General features: G+C 42.8%; 1 protein-coding gene across 4 annotated transcripts in view; it reads right to left on the bottom strand.

Moving 5' to 3' along the window:
* Nucleotides 1-957: 957 nt before the first annotated feature.
* Nucleotides 958-21,704, bottom strand: part of PRKCQ (protein kinase C theta) — a 58,971-nt gene continuing 38,224 nt past the window's right edge. For all 4 annotated transcript variants that reach the window (XM_027679585.1, XM_027679586.1, XM_027679584.1 and 1 more), the window contains 6 exons: nucleotides 13,257-13,348; nucleotides 10,775-10,837; nucleotides 7,100-7,238; nucleotides 3,723-3,911; nucleotides 3,047-3,175; nucleotides 958-2,399 (listed from right to left, as the gene is read on the bottom strand). In XM_027679585.1, the coding sequence (XP_027535386.1) occupies nucleotides 2,244-2,399; nucleotides 3,047-3,175; nucleotides 3,723-3,911; nucleotides 7,100-7,238; nucleotides 10,775-10,837; nucleotides 13,257-13,348 (768 nt within the window). In that variant the 3' untranslated portion in view covers nucleotides 958-2,243. The remainder of the gene's footprint in view (nucleotides 2,400-3,046; nucleotides 3,176-3,722; nucleotides 3,912-7,099; nucleotides 7,239-10,774; nucleotides 10,838-13,256; nucleotides 13,349-21,704) is intronic.

The following is a 21,704-nucleotide window of genomic DNA, read 5'->3' as shown; positions in this document are numbered from 1 at the left end:
AATGCAGTCTCTAGTCTGGATCAGGCCATCCAGACTCCATCAGAATGGACTTGAGTCATGGACACACTCATGTGGGCAGAGTCAGGCCCTCCCAGGACTTGGCTGATCCAGCCTCATTCAGGTGTCAAAGGAAGATGTCCTGAGTCACCCTCTAACAGTAACGACATCTGCACATCCCCTCTGTAACCTCTTTGAGATACCAGACCTCACTGACAGACCTGTCACCTTCTGGTAGTGAAAAGGAACATTTTATTCTCTTTTTGGATACCTTTGCACAGTGCCCAATCTTTCTTTTAGATACTGCTCTATGCAGTAGTTGCAGTTGTTCAAATGTTTGCTGCTCCTGTGTATTTATGGGTTGAAATTCCCCTGGGGAACATTCCCCAGACAGCACAGAGCCATTTCAATGGCTTTTCAAAGCACCTCTGTTCTTTCTCCCTATTTAATCACTTCATTGCCCATTTTTCAATTGTACACAACGTTCTATTAAACTGTACAAACAGCACTGGTGTTTAAAAAATTCATGTTAACCATTCTAATTAAACACGATGACCAGCTACACAAACTGTGAGCACAGATTCCCCCTGTGTTTCATACAGCACAAACAAGGATTTCACCAGAGTCACTGGACTGAAACTTTCCCAGGGCACTCTGGTCTTCTCGTTGACTTCAGGCACTTCAGCTCTTGTTCCTGCAGGATTTGGTGCCTGCAGTCACTGCCTGAAAGGGTGCATTTATCCTGTAGGGAGGTCCAAGTTGACAGCCTGGTCCAGCAGAGCCAGAAAGGCACTTCTGAAGCAAACCTGGGATAACTCATCTTCTAGAGCTGCTCTTCTCCGTGGACTGGAGGGGTTGATGCAATGAAGCTCCAAATGTTTGCTCTTCAGCTAGATCCTAACACCAACCTGGGTGACTGCCTAAGTCTAAGCTATTACAGAATCCTCTTTTTAAGTTTTGACTTAATTTTGACCCAGTATTTAAGTGGTATCTCAGTGACAAGCAGTAACTGGGCAATTCTACAGCTCTCCAACTTCAGAAAAAAGTGCATCTTTATTTAAAAGGATCCCATGGCAAAAGGATCACAGGAAAGACTTTTTTTAACCCAACTACTTTTCCACAGACTGTAAAGGGATAGAACACACAGCAAAATGTCATGAGATGAAGGCAAGGACCACCCTCACCTGATGTGCTGTCCTGCCCTCTGACTGTTGGGTGCAGTTCATTGACCTGTGCCCACGTTGCCAAAGAGTTGGGGCATCACTTAGAGCAACAGAGAGCAAATCAGTCTTTGCAGGGACTGGTTAATACCTCTCAAGTAAAATACCCCAAATCTGTCCCAGTTTTACGATGCTTAAACAACGTTTCAGGAAACATCTTCCACTTTTCTCATGCAGTTTTAGGATAAAAACCCAGAAATCCCAGTCCAGATTTTGCCCTGAGTTTGGCAAGGATAGTTAAAGCTTAAAACGTGGTTCTTGAGGCATTCTGCAACTTCCCATCCTTCCTGTTCTACTGCTAAGTGTAAACCACTGGTTTTCTGTATTGATCTTGGCACTTCCCATGGCAATGATCCTCCTTTGGGGTTGATTCCTTAGTTCCAGTGCCTCCAATTAAGATGTACGGATATTGGAATGGGCACCTGCAAAGTCTCTTTGTCCCAGGAGAGCAAAATCGAATCCTAACACCTTGTGAACAGTATTTTTAAAGTGTGTAGGGAACAAAATACTTCTTCAAAACTGTGCACACATGCACAATTCTGCACATGTACACGTGGAGGTTACCAAAGCATCCAACCTGAAGTCTTCCCAGGTACCTCCAGGCCTTGAGCAAACCACTTTTCCTTCAGAAGAAGGTGGGTCTAGGTGAGAGTTGCAGAAATGGGCACTGACATCACCAGAAGCTCAAATATACTAGTTTTTTTTTACACAGAAGCCCGTTGGCTGCATGTACAAGTAGTGGGGAACAGGTTTTGGCAGCTCCTCATTTTCAGATGCTCTCAATTCCATAACATTGGGAAGAGAGAGAAGAGAGACCAAAAGATACCACAAAGAAACTTTATCATTAAAGAAGAGTGGCTGGCATCTGCTACAGACTGGAATAAGCTGGAAACTTCCAGGCATGGTACAAACTTTCACTGAGGTGTGTTTTTCTGGAGGGTTCTTGATAAAAATAACGATGCAGAGTCTTCAGTTGACAAAGTGCTGCTCAAACCATTACAGAGAATTCCTTCAGTAAGGCAGATCTCAGGAAAATATTTTCTCCATTTTAGGGTTCACAAAGGAGAAGTTGCTGAACATATTTTGGTCCATGCTGTTAATCAGCGCTCTGTCGGCACAGGACAGTCTAGGTTTTTCATTTAGAAATTCCTTGTCGAAGTTGCTACAGTCACTTGGAGATTTCTTCAAGAAAAGGAAAAAAAAATGATATCAAACCACTAATATTGAGATTTTCATTACAACGATAATGGCCCTATCAGGCTGCTCACATGGGCTCAGCTTATCTAGTCAGGAGCTAGTAAATATAAATATCATGTAGGAAGCACTGAGCCTGTGATCCATGAATTCTGCCAGGCAGGGATGTTAGAGCTTTACAACACATCAGACTGGACCCATCAATTAAATAACACTTGTGAAAGACTGTAAAATGAAAGAATGATGTTCTTTTAAAATTAAATTATATTATCGCTATTTATAGGACCTTAATAGTTTAATAGGACAGTTATTAAAAGTCAGGATTATTCTAACTTAGCCAACCACCTGGTTACCTGAACTGCTTTCCCTTCTGCAGTGCAATAGAAGATAATCCCTGCAGAATGGGGTGAAGTTACATGGTTAAGGCAAGGTGTTATGAGACATCGAGACCCCTGCTCTGGTAACTGAGAACGTGATGGGTAATTTAGGGTTTCTCAGGTGTGGACATGCCAGACCTGGGCTTACAACCATCACAGAGCAGTGTTGTGATGATCAGGTCAGGCAGCCCAGTCACTAGAAGTACATAGTCTAGAAGAACATGGGATGGATGGAACTGGAAGAAGATGCATCCTCACCACTCTTGGTTTGAAAGGAGGCTCTATCCTTCTTTCTTCTAAAGCTTCCCAGTTGATTTCCCGGAAAAAGGCATGCTGGCAGATGTTCCCTCTTGCTCCCAGTCTCCTCTCAGGTTCTCTTACAAAAAGCTAGAATGTTGATTCCATAGGTTAAATTCTGTGCTGATAACGCAAGCATTAAGCAGGGTGGAATACGTAATTATCGCGTCAGTGCAATGAGAACAGCCCATAATGGAGAAAATGTGGGTTTTTTTCCCAAAGCAAGGCAATTTCTTGATTGGTAGGAAGATGATCACTATCTCTAATGCTGACAGAAGCACAAGTAGACTGTGCAGAAAGATGGCAGTGTGTGTCCCAGAAATAGATGTGCAACATCTCAGTCTGCTGTAACCCTTAGTTAACCTGCCTCGTATCTTAGGGATTGCTCTGCAATAAAACTGACCTCTGCTGGTATCTGGAACCATGTGAGGAGCCATATCACAACTCAAGAGAAAGAGGACACACAAATGGCCTTATGACTTAGGTGAGGTGCAGTTTGAGTCCACAGAAAAGACAGTGAGTCTCTCTGGTCCTATCACGCTGAATTTGTTTCTCTGTGCAACAGCTGAAGATGCACAAACCAAAGATGACAATTCTGGCAAAAAAAGACTTTCATTCCATATGTGGTTATTCTTACCTTCACCAAAATGTCCTTTGCATCCTTGTCAAGCCAGCGAGGGTAGAAGGGGTTATCCATACGGATAGACTGGAAAAGCTCCTCTTCATCTTGGCCATGGAAAGGGGATTGGCCGATAAGCATCTCATACAGGAGAACACCAAAGGACCACCAGTCAACAGAGGTGTTGTACTTCTGCCCCAGCAGGATCTGCCCAAAAACAGGAGGGACAAAGGCTGAAGTAAAATGTCTGACATGAGTATTTCAGCTTCAGAAGGGCGGTCAGACCATGTCTTTCCAACAGCTGCTTTGCACTGAGTGGGATGGCAGAGGTGCTTCCCTCTGCCTGCATGAGCCAGAACATCTGCCAGAGGTGAAGGGGCTGTGGTTTGAGGAGCTCCAAGTCACAGCCACACCTGGGAGCCAAAACAGTCCTTCTCACTACAAATAAGGTTGCATGTAACTCTTAAGTTACTTGAAAAAATCTTTGGCTACCAGAGACATCTCAAAACATAAAAAGTGAGGCAACTAATTTTTTTTTGCCTGCTTTCCGGGTTATCCCAGGGGTTCAAATCAGGCTTGTGCTGCCCAAGAAGACAAATGGTTAGGCATTATAATTTTGGAACTGATTCAACTCACAAAAAACTGAATTTTAAATTACAAAAGCTGCAGTGCAAGGGTACTTTAGGATCATCAGTCAGTTGAAATGGTGTGAACCTATCCCAGCAAAATCTTCCCCAGGAAAAACATGAAATTGGTTGCTGGTCTGCCCTCTTGAGACAAACTGAGTTACAAGGAAAGGAATGAGAATTTGGCCTCAGTCAGTCCATTTGTTTGTGCCTTTCTGTGTCAGTTATAAAGTGGAGGCTACATCCAGTGTGTGGGGGCCAGGAGGGTCAGCTGGAGTCACAACCTCCCCCAGGTCTCAGGGACCACCACCAAGTTCTCAAACTCTCTGGACAAGCAAAATTATTCTCACCTGCCTTTAGATATCTCTTATGGAGATACCTAGAGCTGAACCATTAGCTCTTTTTACAGCCAAGGAAGGGAATTAGTCCAATTTTAGACATATAGATAAATATTTACCTGCTGTAAAATACAACCCCCTATTTGTCTCCTTTGGTTATCAAGAAGCCTAGAAAACTTGCTCATATATAGAAGTTTACAATGCAGATATCTAAAGGGTCATGTGATGACTGCGATGTGTAGGATTATCAGGATTTTAGAGCTGCAGAGGGGAAAAGTTCATTTTAAGGCACAATCTTTAGTCTTTGCAATGGGATGCCTGATACTGTAGCTATGGGATAGGTATCAATGACAAGTCCTGGCGATGTCTTAATACCAATGAAAACAACTCTCCAGGTCAGTATAAGTGAAACTGCTGAGAGTTTAAAAATTATCATCTTATTACCTAAAAATTATGTCTTATTGATTTATGCATCCAGTCTTTCTATGGTTGTGGAGGGAAAACGGTGATTTAATTGATTTATATACTTGAGGTAGGAAGGGATGCCTTGTTTCCTGGGATGTTTGTCCTTCTACAACATTATAAAGTGCCATCTAGTGCTTCATTTTTAGATGAATTTCCTCACATTAGGTGAGAAATATCCCCCTCTGATGTACCTGTGGCATCTAACAAAGCAGGACTTTAATGTCAGGAGTCTAAACCCAATCTGATGTACAGTGCTCATGACTAACACTTCTGTCTCCAAAGGAGGGGATGCAAAAAGGACAAAAAAGAGATCTGAATATATGATGTAACATATACAAAGAGTTTCACTCAAAACAAACAAACAAAAAAGGAATCAGCAAGACTCCCTAATATATTTCTTGTGGATCATTTACAACAAAATTATCCCAACCTTTCCTTCTGAAAAGACACATTATTTTTGTAAGGTTTTACCTTCTAAAGGATAAAGTGCCTGGAAATTGAAATTAAATGTTTCGTGAAAATCAAAGAAAAGATTTATTAGCTTGGAAATTATCTGGGAAAAAAAGAAATAAACCCAGCAATTTCATTTCAGGTGAAGTCTTTTCTTTTTTTTGTCAGATATTTTTTGAAATTAAAAAAATTGTTTGTCTACTGACCCAAAGCCTCCTTATTCACGTGGCTGTGGCCAAGGTGCTGGGGCTGTAACAAATTACAGTGGTAGCAGCTGCAGTGAAATACTGACAAAGAATCCAGCACTCCTGCCTCTGGCAGGAGAGATGATCCATAAACTCTAGAATTGCTTTCAATTCAGAGGTAAAATGTTTTATATGCACTCGTTGAATCTCTAAAATAAACGATGGTGCAGAAACAAAACTCTGTGCTATTTTAGTTTTTCTCTTTTCTATAAAGCAAAACCACAGATAATGGATCAACACTTGGCCCTCTTTTTATTTTTTAGGATAGAAAAATAGCTCTTTTTTTCTTAAATAAAAGCATATTGAAGTGGAATAAAATCCAATTGCAGCTTGATTGCAGAGCACACTTAAACCTGATCTTAGGCAATAGAAATCCAATTGATTTGAAGAGACCCTTGAGTTTCAGCAGTGGTGTAACCTAGGCCAGAACTGAGCCCTGAGTGCACAGTAAAGGATTAATGAATTACAGTAGAGTGAAAAAAAAACCACCAAAGGCTTCGAGAGCTATTTGGAAAGTACCAATATCCATCATGAAAACACTAAAATTACGAAATGGGATCTTGAAAGGCAAATAAATGGATTTCAGACCAATGTCAGACATGGATGACTTGTAGGTTTTTCTCTGAGCTGAAAAATGTTTCTTTGGCCCCAATTTTGCCACCTAATTAGTCAAAGCCTCTCCACAGTAAGATCTATTATTGTGTGAAGTCACCTGGTTAAGGGTACTTTCTCCTTTCTGGGGGGATCTAGTTCAAAATACTGAAATTAAAAAACAACAACAAAAAACCAAAACCAACACAAACCAAAACAAACTAAACAAACAAATAAACAAAAACCCAAACCAAAACAACAACAACAACAAAGCCCAACCCAAGTTTCTCTCTGGTTAAAAATGGAAAGAAGTAAGGGAAAGGGCACAATCAGAATTCCTCATGCTGTTTCTGTCCTTGAATTGCAGGACCTACATCTTGGAGCTTCTCCTGCCATGGCCCAAACTGAATTTCTATTAACCATTCTGTTTCTTGGGTTAAGAAAAGCACCACTTGTTTCCCAGCCCCATTTGCACAAAAAAAATGAAGTAACCACAAAAATATGCAATTCCAGACAGGAACATAGAGTCTGGGTCAAACCGAAATCCAGTTTCTAGCCTGGAACTGCTCAAACCCAGGTTTTTTCTCTTTGCAGCCTCCACCACTGACCAACAGTCGTGTCCTAAGACATGTTACTCTGCCCCACAGCAGCTTGATGACCCCCCTGCAGTCCACACCCACCTCAGGAGCAATATAGTCAGGAGTCCCACAGAAAGTGCTTGTTTTTGCATCTCCAAACATGTTCTCCTTGCACATCCCAAAGTCAGCAATTTTGATGTGCCCCTCGTTGTCCAGGAGGACGTTGTCCAGCTTCAAGTCTCTGCAGAGAAAGAGAAGGAAGACCCCCCCTTTAAAGTGTTCCAGAGACACACAAGTCATTTTAGTTATTTTAGCCTACAAAGGAAGGCTGAGGGATGAATGAAAAGTTGCTCTCTTGGAGTTAAGGATCTCTTTTCCTAATTTCTCTTGTCCCAGCACTGATTTATTTGCTGGAAAAGACACAGAATCATGGAATCACAGACTAGTTTGAGTTGGAAAGGACCTTAAAGATCATCTTGTTCCATGGGCAGGGACACCTTACACTAGACCAAGTTGCTCCGAGCCCCATCCAGACTGGCCTTGAACACTTCCAGGGATCACATCACCCAAGACACCTTCTAAAAGCTGCCTCCTTCAAGGATGCAGAATGGAGAACCTAAGAAGGGCTTTGTGCTGATTGGTGCTCCTGCCTTAGCACAGCCTGGAAAAGGGGAGCAAGAAGTGACCAGATAATTCCCACTTTCTCCTTCACTGGGAATCTCAATATTCTCTCTGAAGCTGCTGCCAGATCTCCCTCCCAGTGCAGGCTCTTGGAAGAGACAAGGACACACAAGCCCTGCATGTCTTGAATAGGGTCAGGATAATCCCAGACATCAGTGGAACACCCACCACCTTTTCACTGCTGGGCTGCACCATCTGAACCCCAGGGGTTTACAAAGCCCTTCACACATATCTGCCAGGTTGTTGTCTGAGGTTCCAGGCTCTGAGCTACTCTGGGAAGCAGAGTCCAGAGAGAGGAAGAAAACAGAAATGCATAGGAAGGAAATTAAAGCAAGTGACCTGGTGAATCATGACCACTGATGGAAAACAATGAGGTCCTCACATGAGAACAAACTCTGAAAGGAGAGAAAAGCTTGCAAAGAAGGAAAGAAAAAGACAGAAAGAAAGGAAGGCTGGCATGGCTTCTATCTTAATTTTTTATATCTTACCTAAAAGTTTTGCTTTTCATTGAGGTAATGACCCAGGAAGATGTTTGGATCAGTGATGCTGCACTTAATGTCAGAGGTAGGTAGAGTTTGGGTCAGCTGGTCTGTAAGCACACACATTCCTGCACATCCTGTCTTGTGCTATAATCACTGCTCCTTCTCAGGGCTCCCAAAGCACCCAGACACATTTGCTTGTACTCATAACTTAGGATATAATTGTTCTTTTTCAACCTCTGCTAATTCACAGCCTACACACATTTTGGCCAATAGGTCAAGTCAGGTGGGGCCTGATCTAGTGGGTGGCATCCCTGTCCATGGTGAGGGGATTGGAACTAGATGATCTTTAAGGTCCCTTCCAACCCAAACCACCCTGTGATTCTATGATTTTCCACATCCCAGGCAAGAGTCCTAACTGTGAGGCTGCTGTATGGCCACCCTCCTGATGACAACTGTTTTACAGTGTGGGGTTTTTTTCAGAAATGGCTTTGAATCCTTCAAAGAAGGTGATTTCTAATGCATGATGCTCCTGAGATGATCGCCTGCAACTGCAGGGAAGATGAGTGTTCAGCCTCCTTCTGTGCAAAGCTCCTTGTCTTGTTTTGTCCAGGTCCTAATCAGGGTGGGGGACGTCGAGGTGTTTACACACTAAATTGTTGTCATGGGGCAATTGTTTCTTGCTGCCAGAATAGGGCCCAAGACAAAATGGGAGTCATCAATCAAAGAGAAATATAGAGACAAGTGAGACATTTGCCTTCCAAGTGGCAGACACTCATGTTGTCACAATTTCCAGCTGGAATGACTTATTTTAGTTACACCACTGAGATCAATCTCGGGCTGCCAGCACTGCTTTTATTTATCTGGTAGATCGAAGCAAAGCAAAAAACCCATCACCTACAGTTTGCTTTCATTATTTTGATGAGTCTCAAACTCATTGGCCCCAGGGACTGGAGTTTCTGCCAAAAATGCTTCGGCTCATTCATTAAAATTTAAGCCAACGTTTCCAAACGTGGGTGTATGAGACAGAACAGCTGGATTCATTATTCTTACAACATTGCAAGTGATGTAGTTTCAAAAATGATTTCTGTTCACTTTCCTAAGTGCTTAGTTCTCTCTGACAGAGATACTGATGACTGTGAGTTCTCAACTGACCTCGTTGTCATTGTCTTCAGTGAAAGAAGGAAAAAGGAGTAGGACTCGTTAAACCTTTTCTCTCAAAGGTTGATTCCCAAAGCAATATTACACTGACTCCTTGGAACGAGATATTTCTTCCTATCCCCATGCTCCCCACTGCCCAGATATCCCAATTTTCTCACATTTCCCAAGGTTCCAAATTCCGAACATCCCTCTCCTTTCATGAGGAAACAGGTCCTAAATCCTGACACAGCATCGGTGTAGTGATTTTAAGTAAAAATGTGAATTATAAATAAAATTTAGGTATTAACAATCCTGCCATAAACTCACCATGTCCTGCAGATATTTTTTTAATCAGCTTTTCTGAGAAGACTGAGCAAAAACGACAGACATGGCAAAGTGGTGTGGGCACTTTGGAAAATTTTTCCCTTCAGTCATCCAGAATAATAATTAGAGCCAGAAACCTGCTGAGACCCCAGAGATCATCTTAGATTAATGCCACTGGTATTGATCTCATGTTTATGCAACCACCATCACCGGTCAATAAAGACTATAAATGGCTCCCACGTGAGCACTAACAAGAATCAAAGAGAGTGTTTTAAAGGGGGAATGGATTGTAAACAAGCCATTCACTTCCAGTGTTTGTTCTCATGTTCACACTACATGACAAACATTGCAATATGCTCATTTTGGGTTCAGCAGACATCATTGTTGTGGTGAGTTTTCTTATTTGTTTGTGACAAGCTATTTGTTTCCTGCTTTTACAGAAGGCTGCAGTGCAGTAACTGAATTTTGCCATGAAGATGAGCTTGACTAGAGCTCCCCAGAAATTCTCTTCCTTCTTTTGGCCATGGGAAATAAGACTGTGGCCTGACTTCTGGTAGAAATGGGCACTTCTCATACAGGCTCTAACACAGGTTTGACAAAACCAAAAATGCCCACTACTCTCTGCTTACTACAAGAAGAGCTTGACAGCCAACTCAGACTCATGATGGTAGGTGAGATGAATCCCATGTCCCCGTGGAACTGTGCACAGTACACCTGCTAATAATCCAAAATGAAGATATATCACTGTCTCCCCGCTGTTGTTACTTGAGCTGAGCTTGTCACCGCTGCCCCGGGGTAACCAGCACAGCAGACATTCCAAAGTTCTCATGTCTGACTTGACCTTATATACCTTGCTATGTTGAAAGCTTAACCAGGGTGCCTATACTGGGTGCTGTGTTGTAAATGCACCCAAGGCCTTGTTTTAATGTTAACTGAAACAGGACTGGATTCTGAAAAAATGCCTCAAAAATGCTTTTTAACACTATCTCTTCAAAATAAAATGCCCAGACTCTATAAAAGGGAAGTCTGCATAGAAAAGCAATGCCAGTAAGTACATCCAAGAAACAGGCTCTCTGTTGCCATTAGTGCTTGCAAGGAAAGCAGAAAAGGTTTAGCATATTAGCATATTATTTACATTACAGAGTAAAATTACCTGTATATTATGCCCTTGGAATGGAGGAACTGGAGCCCACAAATTATTTCAGCAGCATAAAACCTGAGTGAGAGAAGGCACAAGTTAGAATGGACTCTTCCCAAAAGCGTTTTCATTTGGACCCAGAAAGAGGGAAACTTTGTCTCCACAAAAGCCAAAATTTCATTAGCTTCCCAGAAGGTTTGGGGTGTCTCCAGAAGGTTTGGGGTGACTGTGTTTTACTGATGGATGATGTGAGATGCCCAAAAGCGTGACACACAGCTAGCAGCCTAATTCCCACTGAAACCACTTTGGGAAATGGTAGGGATGTGGAGCCTACTTATCTTCAGGGATTTGGAAGCCACACTGCATGGCCAGATGCATTTTTCTCTAAGTAACTGATTCTGGGAATGGTTTCTTCAGTGCCAAAGAATGTCTCCAGATCAGCTGTGGAGCAAAAAAACCACCAGCTCCTACTGCCCACTCTGCCTTCCCTCAAAATACAATCCCTGTAACAAGAAAGGCAGACTGTGTCTGAACCTCTCCCTTATTTACATATTTAAAGTAAATCAATGAGTTACAGTGATCATAGAACAATAAAATGGTTTGGAAGGGACCTTAAAGACCATCTAGTTCTACCCCCTGCCATGGGTAGGGACACCTTCCACGAGACCACGTTGCTCCAAGCCCCGTCCAACCTGGCCTTGGACACTTCCAGGGATAGGGCAGCCACAGCTTGGTGGCCTTTCTCTGGAGTTTTTTTCTAATTTGAGGTCTTTGTTCTCAACACATTTTACCCAAAGGACATCACCACATCCTGGTGTAAAGAGGTAGCATCAGTGTGAAGAATGAAAGTGCCCTCCCAGAAGGGAATGCAACCAGAGAATCATATTTCCCTCCAGTGTGGCACAGCTCTGTTCGCTCAGTCTTCAATGCATTGGTCCTTAATTCTGAATATTCAAATGGTTTTGAAAAAAAATCATCAAACATTTATTTAAATGACACTGTGGGGTTTTTTTTTATTAAATTATTAAATAAAAATTAATCCCTATAGTGGTTTCAATGTTGACTTTCAAAATACCTATTGCTTGCAGAAGGATTAAAAGCACATTTCATTTATTCTAATTCTTCTATTTGCTTTAATCAAAGCTAAATAAATTTTTAATTCTCTGTCGGTATATTAATTTTTTGTTTAAATTTACCTTTTGTACTTCTGATAGGTTTTGTCTCTTTCCTCCCACCCCCTTGAACTTTAAAGGGAGAGAGGGAAAATCCCATTACTTCTAACAAATAACAGCTTCACCTCTGACCACTGGACTGGGAACCTCAGCTTAAGCAGGTCCTGCAGCTTGGCTACAGGTCACCCAGTACTGTAAAGAACAAGATATTTGGTTCCACAGACGGCTGAAAATGCATTTCTTGGATTTCTTTGATGGTGGTAAATCTGGAGCAGAGGTTGGGTCCACGATGTCATTATTGAGATCTCTGATTATGGGCTGAGCAAGAACTCAAGGACTGCAACAGAGAGACCCCAGGGCTGCTGTAATTCACAGCAGACAGTTGTAGGTTGTTTTAACATGATCCTCATCCATGGAATATGTAAGCAAAACCCTGAGATTAGCTCAGTTGGTTGGAGCATGGTGCTAATAACACCAAGGTTGTGGGTTTGATCCCCATATGGGCCATTCACTTAAGAGTTGGACTCGATGATCATTGTGGGTCCTTCCAACTCAGGATATTCTGTGATTCTGATTCTGAAGATCTGAGGCAGGTTTGAGGCCGTTTAGATACAGTGGAGACACCTCCAGAGGTGAGGTCACAGCTGGACTGCCTCTGAAGCCCTGATCTGAGTGAGGGACTGAAGCCTGGGAAGGGGACTAATCCATCAAGAAGGGCAGCCTAAGGGACAGCTTCCCTCCAGCTCAGCTCTCGGCTCTGAACAAACCTGTGTGGGACTGTGCTGAGGACAGTGCAAAATACAGGAGCCAGGTCACAGGCTAGAAGGAGATTTCTGGGTTGCAGGCTAAAGATTAAGACTGTAAGTAGACACAAAGCTGATGAGGGTGTAGCAGCATCTGTAACATTTCCAGACAGAAAAACCTTCCTGGTTGACCAAGAGTGTAAAGTAAGTTCACATCTGACTAAAATCAACTGTGTGGATGGGCTCCAAAAGCCTTCTGTGGGAGGGGAAAGAGGACAGGGAGAGGAAGTGATTTGCTCCAAGTCCTTCACTGAGGAGGGGTGACAACCTGCATGTCTATCTTGTTCAGTTTGGAATAGCTGGGATAGAGAGTGATTCGGTTTCCAGCAAAAGTGTTATCCTCACTTTGCAGCTGGGTAAGGTGAAGAGAGGTCAAATGATCTGCCCTATGTTTCTTCTACAGGACAGAAGCAGAACTGGGAATAAAATCAAGTTCCCAGATGTCTACTGCTTTTGCTTCTCTCATGTGGGCAACCTGCAAGCCCAGAGGCAATAATAATAATAATAATAGTAATATCTTACGTTGCTCTTGGAAGGTCAAACTTATGGCAACTCTGGATATGGAACATAAGGTCTCCTCCATTGAGGTATTCCATCACAAAAAAGAGGTTTTCCTAGAGAATGAGACAAAATGAGAACAAATAAGGGTGGGGAAAAGGGCAAAGTAAAAGTATAAAAAAAACCCTGAAAAACAAACCCCTTGGAAAGCACTCAAAAAGAGGAAGGAAAAGATTACTGTGAGGGTTTTGGAAAGAAAGCAGTTTCTTTTTTAGATTCCTCATTTCTCCTCTTTGTTTCCTAAGCCCATACTCACCCTCTCTGCTCTGATTTGTATAAACACCATTAGCAAACATTGCAAATCCACTTAACAACCAGCTGGTGCCGTTAATTTTTACCAGCAGACCTCCAGGCTCACTAGAAGGGGATGAGCAACTCTACAGTGCCTGTGTAACAGAAGGACAGATGAGACTAGAGGGACTAGTAGAAGAGGCAAAAGTCAATACTAGGTCTCCTCTGGTCCCCATCCCAGAGCATTATCCATCCAGTGGAGTGATCTCAAGCTGTTGCCACCTGAATTCCTGCACATCTTCTGTGGAGGCACATGGGTCTGACTTTTTCAAGTTCTCAGAGAAACTGGCCAGATGCAGCAATTTGTTTTAAGCACATGCTTGATTTTAAACCTGAAAGCTGCTCTATTAAACAGGGCAAGATGTAACTCACTGGTGGGAAGATTCATGAATTAGTCATATTTCTGGATACCCATTGAGTGCCTGCATGTCAGAGAAGCCTGGAAGAATGTCCAGTCTTTGTCCCCAATTGAATGCAATCAGCAGCTGTTTGACGAGGGCAGTGGAAAGCCCTTCTGCTACATAAAAATAATGGAATTGAATATTGGATAATGAGCAGAACTGATCACCAAGGTTTCCTTTTCTATCCTTGATGTAGAATCATACAGCCACAGAATGGTTTGGGTTGAAAGAGACCTCAAAGACCACCCAGTTCCAACCACCCTGCAGGGACACCTTTCACTAGACCAGGTTGCTCATGTACACGACACTGATCCTCTCACAGCTTCACCAGCCAAAACTTCACCACCAGACCCCTGCAGAAGGTGGAAGCTGGTTGAGACTGATCCTTTCCACGCTGAATGGTACCTACAAAGCAGGAGGGGCACCTTCCCCTGGAAGAAGAGTATCCATGCACTGAGTTACGCCCTCAGTTCAAACTTCTGTTTTTGTAATCTCACCTTTTGTGCATAAATGCAGGAATAAAATAAAATGGATGCAGCATTTTTGTTTCTCAAAAGCCTCCCTCTGTTCTCTACACACCTGAAGTCAGTCATCTCTAGGCTGTGCTATAAAGTTTATGAATACCTTCCCTGTGTTGCCTATTGCCCATCACATTTTTTCTGGGAGGGGGGGGAAATAGAGTTCTTTTCACTTATACTTTTAACAGTTGAAGATTTTTATCCATAAGATCTAATATAAGTATCTCTGGCAGTCAGCCAAGAGCTGGCTATTTAAACCACTACAGTGCTTGTTCCTTTCAAACAACAGCTGTCTGCTCTAATTTGTGAAATTTCTTTTGCCAGATCCTTTTAATTACAGCACTCTTATTTAAATGGATGTCTCATTGGAAACCCCACCTGTCATCCAACAAGCACAAGGCCAGATTTGGCCTCCTGGGGAAAGAATACAAATTTTATCACTAAACCAAATGGGTGCAGGTTTTCAGTTTGAAGATCTTGCATCTGTAGAGGGCTGTGCACGTAAATCAGTTTAAGCAAGTAAAAGGGCCAAATGGAGATGGGTAATTTAGTGGAGAAATGCATAAATCTTGGAAACAATGTGAGCTCAGGAGCCCCTTAAGGAAAATACTTGGACAGATGCTTTTTGTGAAGGTACACAGGGAGGTGATGAGGTTTAGCCACCAACACACCAGCAGCCACGTGTCACACTGGGACAGAACAAACCTGATGGGTCCTCAAATGGGCCAGATTCAGCTCTAGTGGACTGGGAAGCAGAAAACCCTTGGGTTTCCCTGGAAAGTCCACTAATTTTGGCTACACTTTACCACACATCTTTAAGTGCAACTTGAAGCCCAAAGTTTATTCAGCAGAACAAGCAATCATACTCTGTTTGCTCATGCATCTGAGCAACCATCTGATGTGCCTATTTAATTGAACCAGGGACTCTAACTTGAAACTGGACCCTTCTGCCATCCAAGAAAAGAGGTTGCCCACCTCTCAGATTAATTTACATCCAAATATATGAACTCTGTTGCTCAACTGCCTTAAGCTATAAAGCTGCAGACTACAAACTCAGGCATGATTAGTACTGCAGTCTGTGGCCTACCAGGTGCTATAGAGTGGTACATAAACACTGTTGGAGAGAGCTTTTTGCTCTGGGGCTTGGATGTTCCCCTTGCTTCTTGCAAAGAGCAGTTGTCTGGAATGGGTCATGGAGAAAAACTGCTTGAGATCAGCCCTAAGTGCGTCATTATGAGTAGGGAGGCGTAATCAAGAATGGCAAACTGCAACAAGTTATTGGAGTCAGCTTCCTAAGCCTGAGATCTACAGAGCCACAGAACACACTAAAAATGGGAAGTGGCAAGACCCGTATTTGAAACCACTGAAAACTCAACAGTGTTACTCAACAGAGGTTAAAGGGTCAGAGTGGCACAGGGGACGTGTTTGCAGACAGGCTCCAACCTAAACTTCCTCTTGTCCTGGGAAAGCTGTCTGATGGCTCCTGCCTGCTACTGCCAGGCTCTGAAGTCTGTCAGCACCTGGGGCAGGTCAGAGGGGGTATTATGTAGTTGAAAATGCCCCTACTCATTCTAGAGGGCTTGGATTAGATGACCTTTAAAGGTCCCTTCTAAGCCAAACCACTCTATGATTCCATGATTCTCAGACATGGTAGCTGGGATGGCACGACTGGGATGCCAAACAAACAGGGATGCTACTCCACAGTGGTTGGACCTACAAAGCTCTGAAGGAGGCTTGGAAAGAGTTCCCTGCCTCTCTCCCTTGCAGACGTGTGACAGGTGACATCCTGACCACCTGTAGGAGCATCCCCAGCAAATTCTCAAGCCAAACTTCTGGCCATGGTTCCAGACTCACACAGCGGAACAGAAAAAGTCTGGTCTCTCAGCAGAGCTTGGGACCATCTTTTACAACCACAGAGCTCGAGGAGGACTATAAAGGCACTTCTTGCATTCAGGGATAACTATTTTCTAAGGGTAGTTATAGAAACATAGAATCATAGAAATCCTGAGTTGGAGGAGACCCATAAGGTCATCAAAGTCCAACTCCTGCCCCTGCACAGGACAACCTTAGGAATCCCATCGTGTGTTGACCCAACGCTTCTTAAACTAATTGGCACATCCATATGGATAAGAACATCCATATATCAGCCATTCTCTACTTCCAGACCATCTTCCAGGAGCCTTCTCCATTGCAGCACAGGGAACATGACAAACCTTTTTGTGGGAGGATGGAGTGTTGCTCCTACAGCAGCAGAACCACACAACATGACGCTGTACAACACACATACAGGGACATGCAAAAAATAACACAGTTCCCTCGTCTAGTCAATCCTGCCAGGTGCTGAAAGCTTTGATTACTGCAAGAACTCAATTCCCTGCCCCATCAGCCCCTCAGCACCTGTGCTGAGCTGAGCTCCTCTCCACAGAGCCACCTGCTCCCTCACTCTCCAGGACATGGCAGGGATGGAGTTAATCCAACCTCCCTCTGTTTGCTTTTTGACTGCTGTGAGAATGAATAGTCACTATCAGAGATGCTTTCAGCTTTATAAACAATGAGTAGAAAGCAGGCAGCATTTAAATTGATCTTTTGAAGGTACATCCTTTAACTGGCTCTTAAAATCCTCAAACCAGCTGGGAGCCCTCCAGAGCACTTTTCTGCGGAGATTTTCAGATTTTGTTTTCTTTGCATTTGAAAGCACTTGCATCCATACAAATACATGATTTAACACCATTTACTGAAGAGAGAAAATTCTTCTTCCCAGGGCTTCCAGGAGGTTGAATATCAGAATAATTAATGCTGCACGACAGTGTGGCTTTACTCTAATTTAGAGCATGGCTTCATGGGGAGAAGATTCCACATTAAGTGACCTAATCCTGCTGCATCCCATTGAATTAGGTCAGCCCTGGCCAAGAGAAAGATTTGACATGATGCAGTGTTCTTTAAGGTCCCTTCCAACCCAGACCATTCTATGATTCTGTGATTCAATTCCTGCAGCTGCCTCTTGTCTCAGCTTTTCAGGCAGCTCAGCTCAGCCCAGTCCGGGTTCTTATCCAAGCTTTGGATCTATTTTATTTCATCCATAGATGGGAGTCAAAGGCCTCTCAGCCTTTTCCACCACACCACTCAGAGTGTTTTGCAATCCCATCACAGCATCCCATTCGGTGGGAAAGCAGGCAATGCTTTCTACTCCCACGAGGAACAGTAAACACAGGGTTACTCCTTGCTAGTAGGTGACCACAGAAGTTCACCTACATTTCTAATTTTGCTATTTGCACCAAAACACCCTCAGGTTTACTTTTGTTCTCTAGTTCAAAGACTTTTTTCCCCCTCTTGTGTAATATCAGTCTCTCTTCTGGAGATGGCAGCATTTCTTAGAGCTGTCAAATAATTCAGTCCAGTCCCTGATCTCACTGTTTATTTCTCGTTCTAATCTTTGCACTGTCAGCATTTTTAACTGCCTGTTAAACTGCTCATTTGGGATGCTTAGTGTTGTGTGCCCATGTGCCTGGTACAAAGCATGTGAATATATTTTTACACACATACATGGAATACATATGAATAGATAAAGGTGTAGACATGGCTGGCAACAGCTCCTTGCACCTGAGTTCTGAGATCCCAAGACCTTCATCACAGCTCAGAGCAGACATCCCTCACTGGTAAGCTGAGTTACTATAAGCCCTGTCTTGCAAGAGAAAGTGGGTTTCCTATGAGTATTTGGTGGTATATTGGAAAAAGACTAATTTTCTCAAGGCTAGGATAAGATTCTCTGAAGATTTACAGATGAAAAAACCACCAGAACAAAAACTTAACAAAAAGTAGTCAAACTTGTGAAAAATAAATATTTTATCAGCTGAAAATAGGCAAAAAAATTTAATGTTTTTACTTTAACAAGTAATTTTTTTTTCAGGATAAAGAGCTGCTACACTGTAGATTTTTAGAAATCTCATTCAAAGCTTTATGCATTTTGGGCTGATTTTCCTCAGGCTGGACAATGGGAAGGCAAAGAGAATATGTGTATTGAATATGTCAGTCATCTATCACTTAAAAAAACCACACTTGTGAGCTGTCCTCCTCTTTTCCTGGCCAATACACTCCCCCTGTTCACAGCACATGGGCTGACACCACCCAGAAGTGTCTTGCAAAAACTTCATATATTTGATGTTATAATTACAGCTGCTCTCACCTTCTCTGGCACAACCTTGTTGGAGTCCCAAAGCTCTGCTGAGATGCTGCTATTTCTGCTAAACCATGTTGAAATTTTGGCCAGGATCGAAGGAGACCTTGCCAGTTTTCCTGCCTGCTGCTTGCAAGAGGCAAAATCCTCAAAGCTTCCCTAAACACCCCAATTCATTCCCAACTTTCCCATTAGCTGGTTCAAATATGGCCAACTAGCCTTGAATCAGACTTTTCCAAGCTCAAAATACTCCAAATACTAGGAGGTTGTACAGATGTTTCTGAGTTGATGTATCCCCCCAAAAAAACCCGGAGAAGATCTATGGACCTTGTAGCTTCAGGATTGTGTCTCCCAAATGGCTGCACACCAAGGTTTGGGATGGTTTGCACGTGGGAAAAGGATGGTTTATACAACGGAAAAATTACTGTGATGCCCTGTACTCTATTTTTCAGCCTTCCTCCCTCATCAAGGACAAAATTAGGATGCTGGCTAGACAGGCATCCAGTCTGACCTCCCAGGACACCTTGTTTCGTGACCAGCATACCTTATTTAGTTTGTGCTGTGGTCAGAGAGGACCATGCATTCCCTGGGAAGGGCATGGGGGCCTGACCCAGGGCTGTTCAGAAGGTCTGTGGCACAACCAGGCAGTGGAGCTGAATATCCAACGGGTGTGAAACACAGATGTGCCAAACCACACACTCTGGTGCAGGTCAGATAATTCAGCCCTGTCCCTCAGCAGCTGAGGTCAGAGGGAGAAGAAAACTCAAATTGCACTTGCAAAAAATTTTGCAGGAATTGCAGTATCCCCTGAGGAGACATCTGAATGAGAAATCTCCTGATGATACTCATAGAAAACACTTTAGAGCCTAAGAATTTTTAATTAGGACCACACTCCCTGTTTATAATCCACTTCTCCTTCCTGCCAGTGTAAGAGATTTTAAAGTCAGTGCTAAGCACGTGGAAGCAACAGAGCATGTGAAAATGGCTCATCACCAGGACTTTGAAAAGATATAACACACCAGTAAAGCAGAAAATAAACGTTTCTGTAATATTTGCTGTTAAATTGTAATAAAGATTACTTCTCTTTTGGGTTGAAATAGTCTTTGTTGCTATTTTGTGCTACAAGTCAAAATGCCTCAAGATTTAATTTGCATTTAGGTAAAGAGTGTTAATAAAACTTGGTCAATGAAGTAAAGAAACAGAAATAAAAGTGACTTTCAAAAAGGGAAAGCCTATTTTTATTGCAGAAGATCAGTGAGATGCAAAAAAGAAGAATAAAACATAAGCACTGGGATGCCAATCACTGTTTTGGCATTACTAATTTTGGGATTTCATAGAATTATAAACATGTTTTTCCTCCTCTTTAACATAACAGCATCCCTTTAAATCTAATACAACAGAGTAGCTCCCTGAGCTTATTGTTGAAATTCACACCATATAATTATGTCAGCTGAATATCTGGATACAAAGATGACTGCAGTAAAATAAAACAGTCAGATTCAAAAAAGATTGGGGGGAAAAAAAACAACCACCCTGGGCTTGCATTTGTTCTCATGTAGCAAAACAAGACAAGTATTCTGAGTTTTGAAAGCGCTGATCATTCAGCCTCAGCAGGAATAAAGAGGAGCATTAGATGCCTACTAAAATCTGTCTGAAGGGCTGTCAAGCTTTATATATTTGAGTATTCACTGATTACCTCACTGAAACTTATCCCAGAGCTCAGAGAACTGTCCACAGATTATAGAACTTCTTTCTTCCCCTCTGGAAACATGTGGACTCCCAAGGTCCTTGTTTCAGAGTAGGAATATTCTGTTTTTACTGTCCTTTGCCAGGGCACTCAATATCTGAAGCAGCTCAGGTAAGGCAAAGCATCAAGGACTCAGAAATGCATCAACACTTGTATTTCTGTCTGAAACTACTCTTCTATACAGTGAAACCTTAAAACCAAAAAATATAATTTTTTTAATTAAAAATTCATGGTTTTGATATTAAAGTCCAGACAGGGAATCTACACAGCAGTGCCCTGGCTTCTGCCCATGGCAGGGGGGTTGGAACTGGATGATTTTTAAGGTCCCTTCCAACCCAAAGCATTCTATGATTCTAAAATATTTGCTATAAAAGGTATTCCAACTGAGCCACGCTGTCCTTTGGGCCGTGAAAGCCCATCCATGGCTTGTCTCAGATCTCCTGCTCTGGGTGACTCTCCCACATTGAGTAATTGCTGCTTGGCTTGCAAAGGTCAGAGGAGAAAAACATGAGCTAAAAATCAATCACAGTCCAGAGCAGCTTTGGCCTGGGCAGCCACATTCCAGCTTCTCTGTCTGTGAACTTGAGGGCAAGATGGAGAGATTACATAACTTTAGAGTGGAATAAGGGCTTGGAATGAGATGGATGGAGATTCTTTCTGTAGGACAGGAGGGCAACACTGTGGTGCTGCCCACAAGACAGTGTGGGAAGAGATCACTTGGTTTTTGAGCCTGGAACCCACAGTTTTTTCAGGCATTCATTGCTTTTCCATCCTGCAGGATTCCCTTTCCTCAGCCATGGCTGGAAGCACTCCTCTTAAAGGGTCAGAAAATCCCACCTGGCTCCTGGCACGACACCATTGGGTCTCTCACCTTTCTGCTGTGGATTCATGAGGGAAGTGGACCCTTCCATGCGTGCACTGCCTGAAATCAGAGCTGCAGACTATCACTGCTTTGTCCATCCTGAACCTGACCTCCAGTTTCCAGACCAGGGACAGACCAGGCTGGAGCACAGAAAACATGGTTCAGCTGCTGCGTGCCAGTCAGATGCTGGCATCACCAGCATCCCTCTGGAGATACAGGCAGCACAAGCAGCATTCCCTGGAATAAATGCTCCCTCACAGAGCTGTGACTGTTGTGAATATTTTATCTCTTCCATTAAATCTTGATTTTCTCTGCTTTTGGAGTTGTGTCATTTGTATTTTCCTCTGAAATCTAGCTCCTCCAAATAGGGAATTAATTCCAGGCAATGATCCATTCCCAGGACATATCATTCTGTCAGT

Source organism: Neopelma chrysocephalum, unplaced genomic scaffold (genome assembly GCF_003984885.1).
Source record: "Neopelma chrysocephalum unplaced genomic scaffold, ASM398488v2 Primary Assembly neopelma1_45, whole genome shotgun sequence".
In the NCBI taxonomy this organism is placed as follows: Eukaryota; Metazoa; Chordata; class Aves; order Passeriformes; family Pipridae; genus Neopelma; species Neopelma chrysocephalum.
Note: the sequence above shows the minus strand (reverse complement) of the source record. Positions and strands in the feature narration are given on the sequence as shown.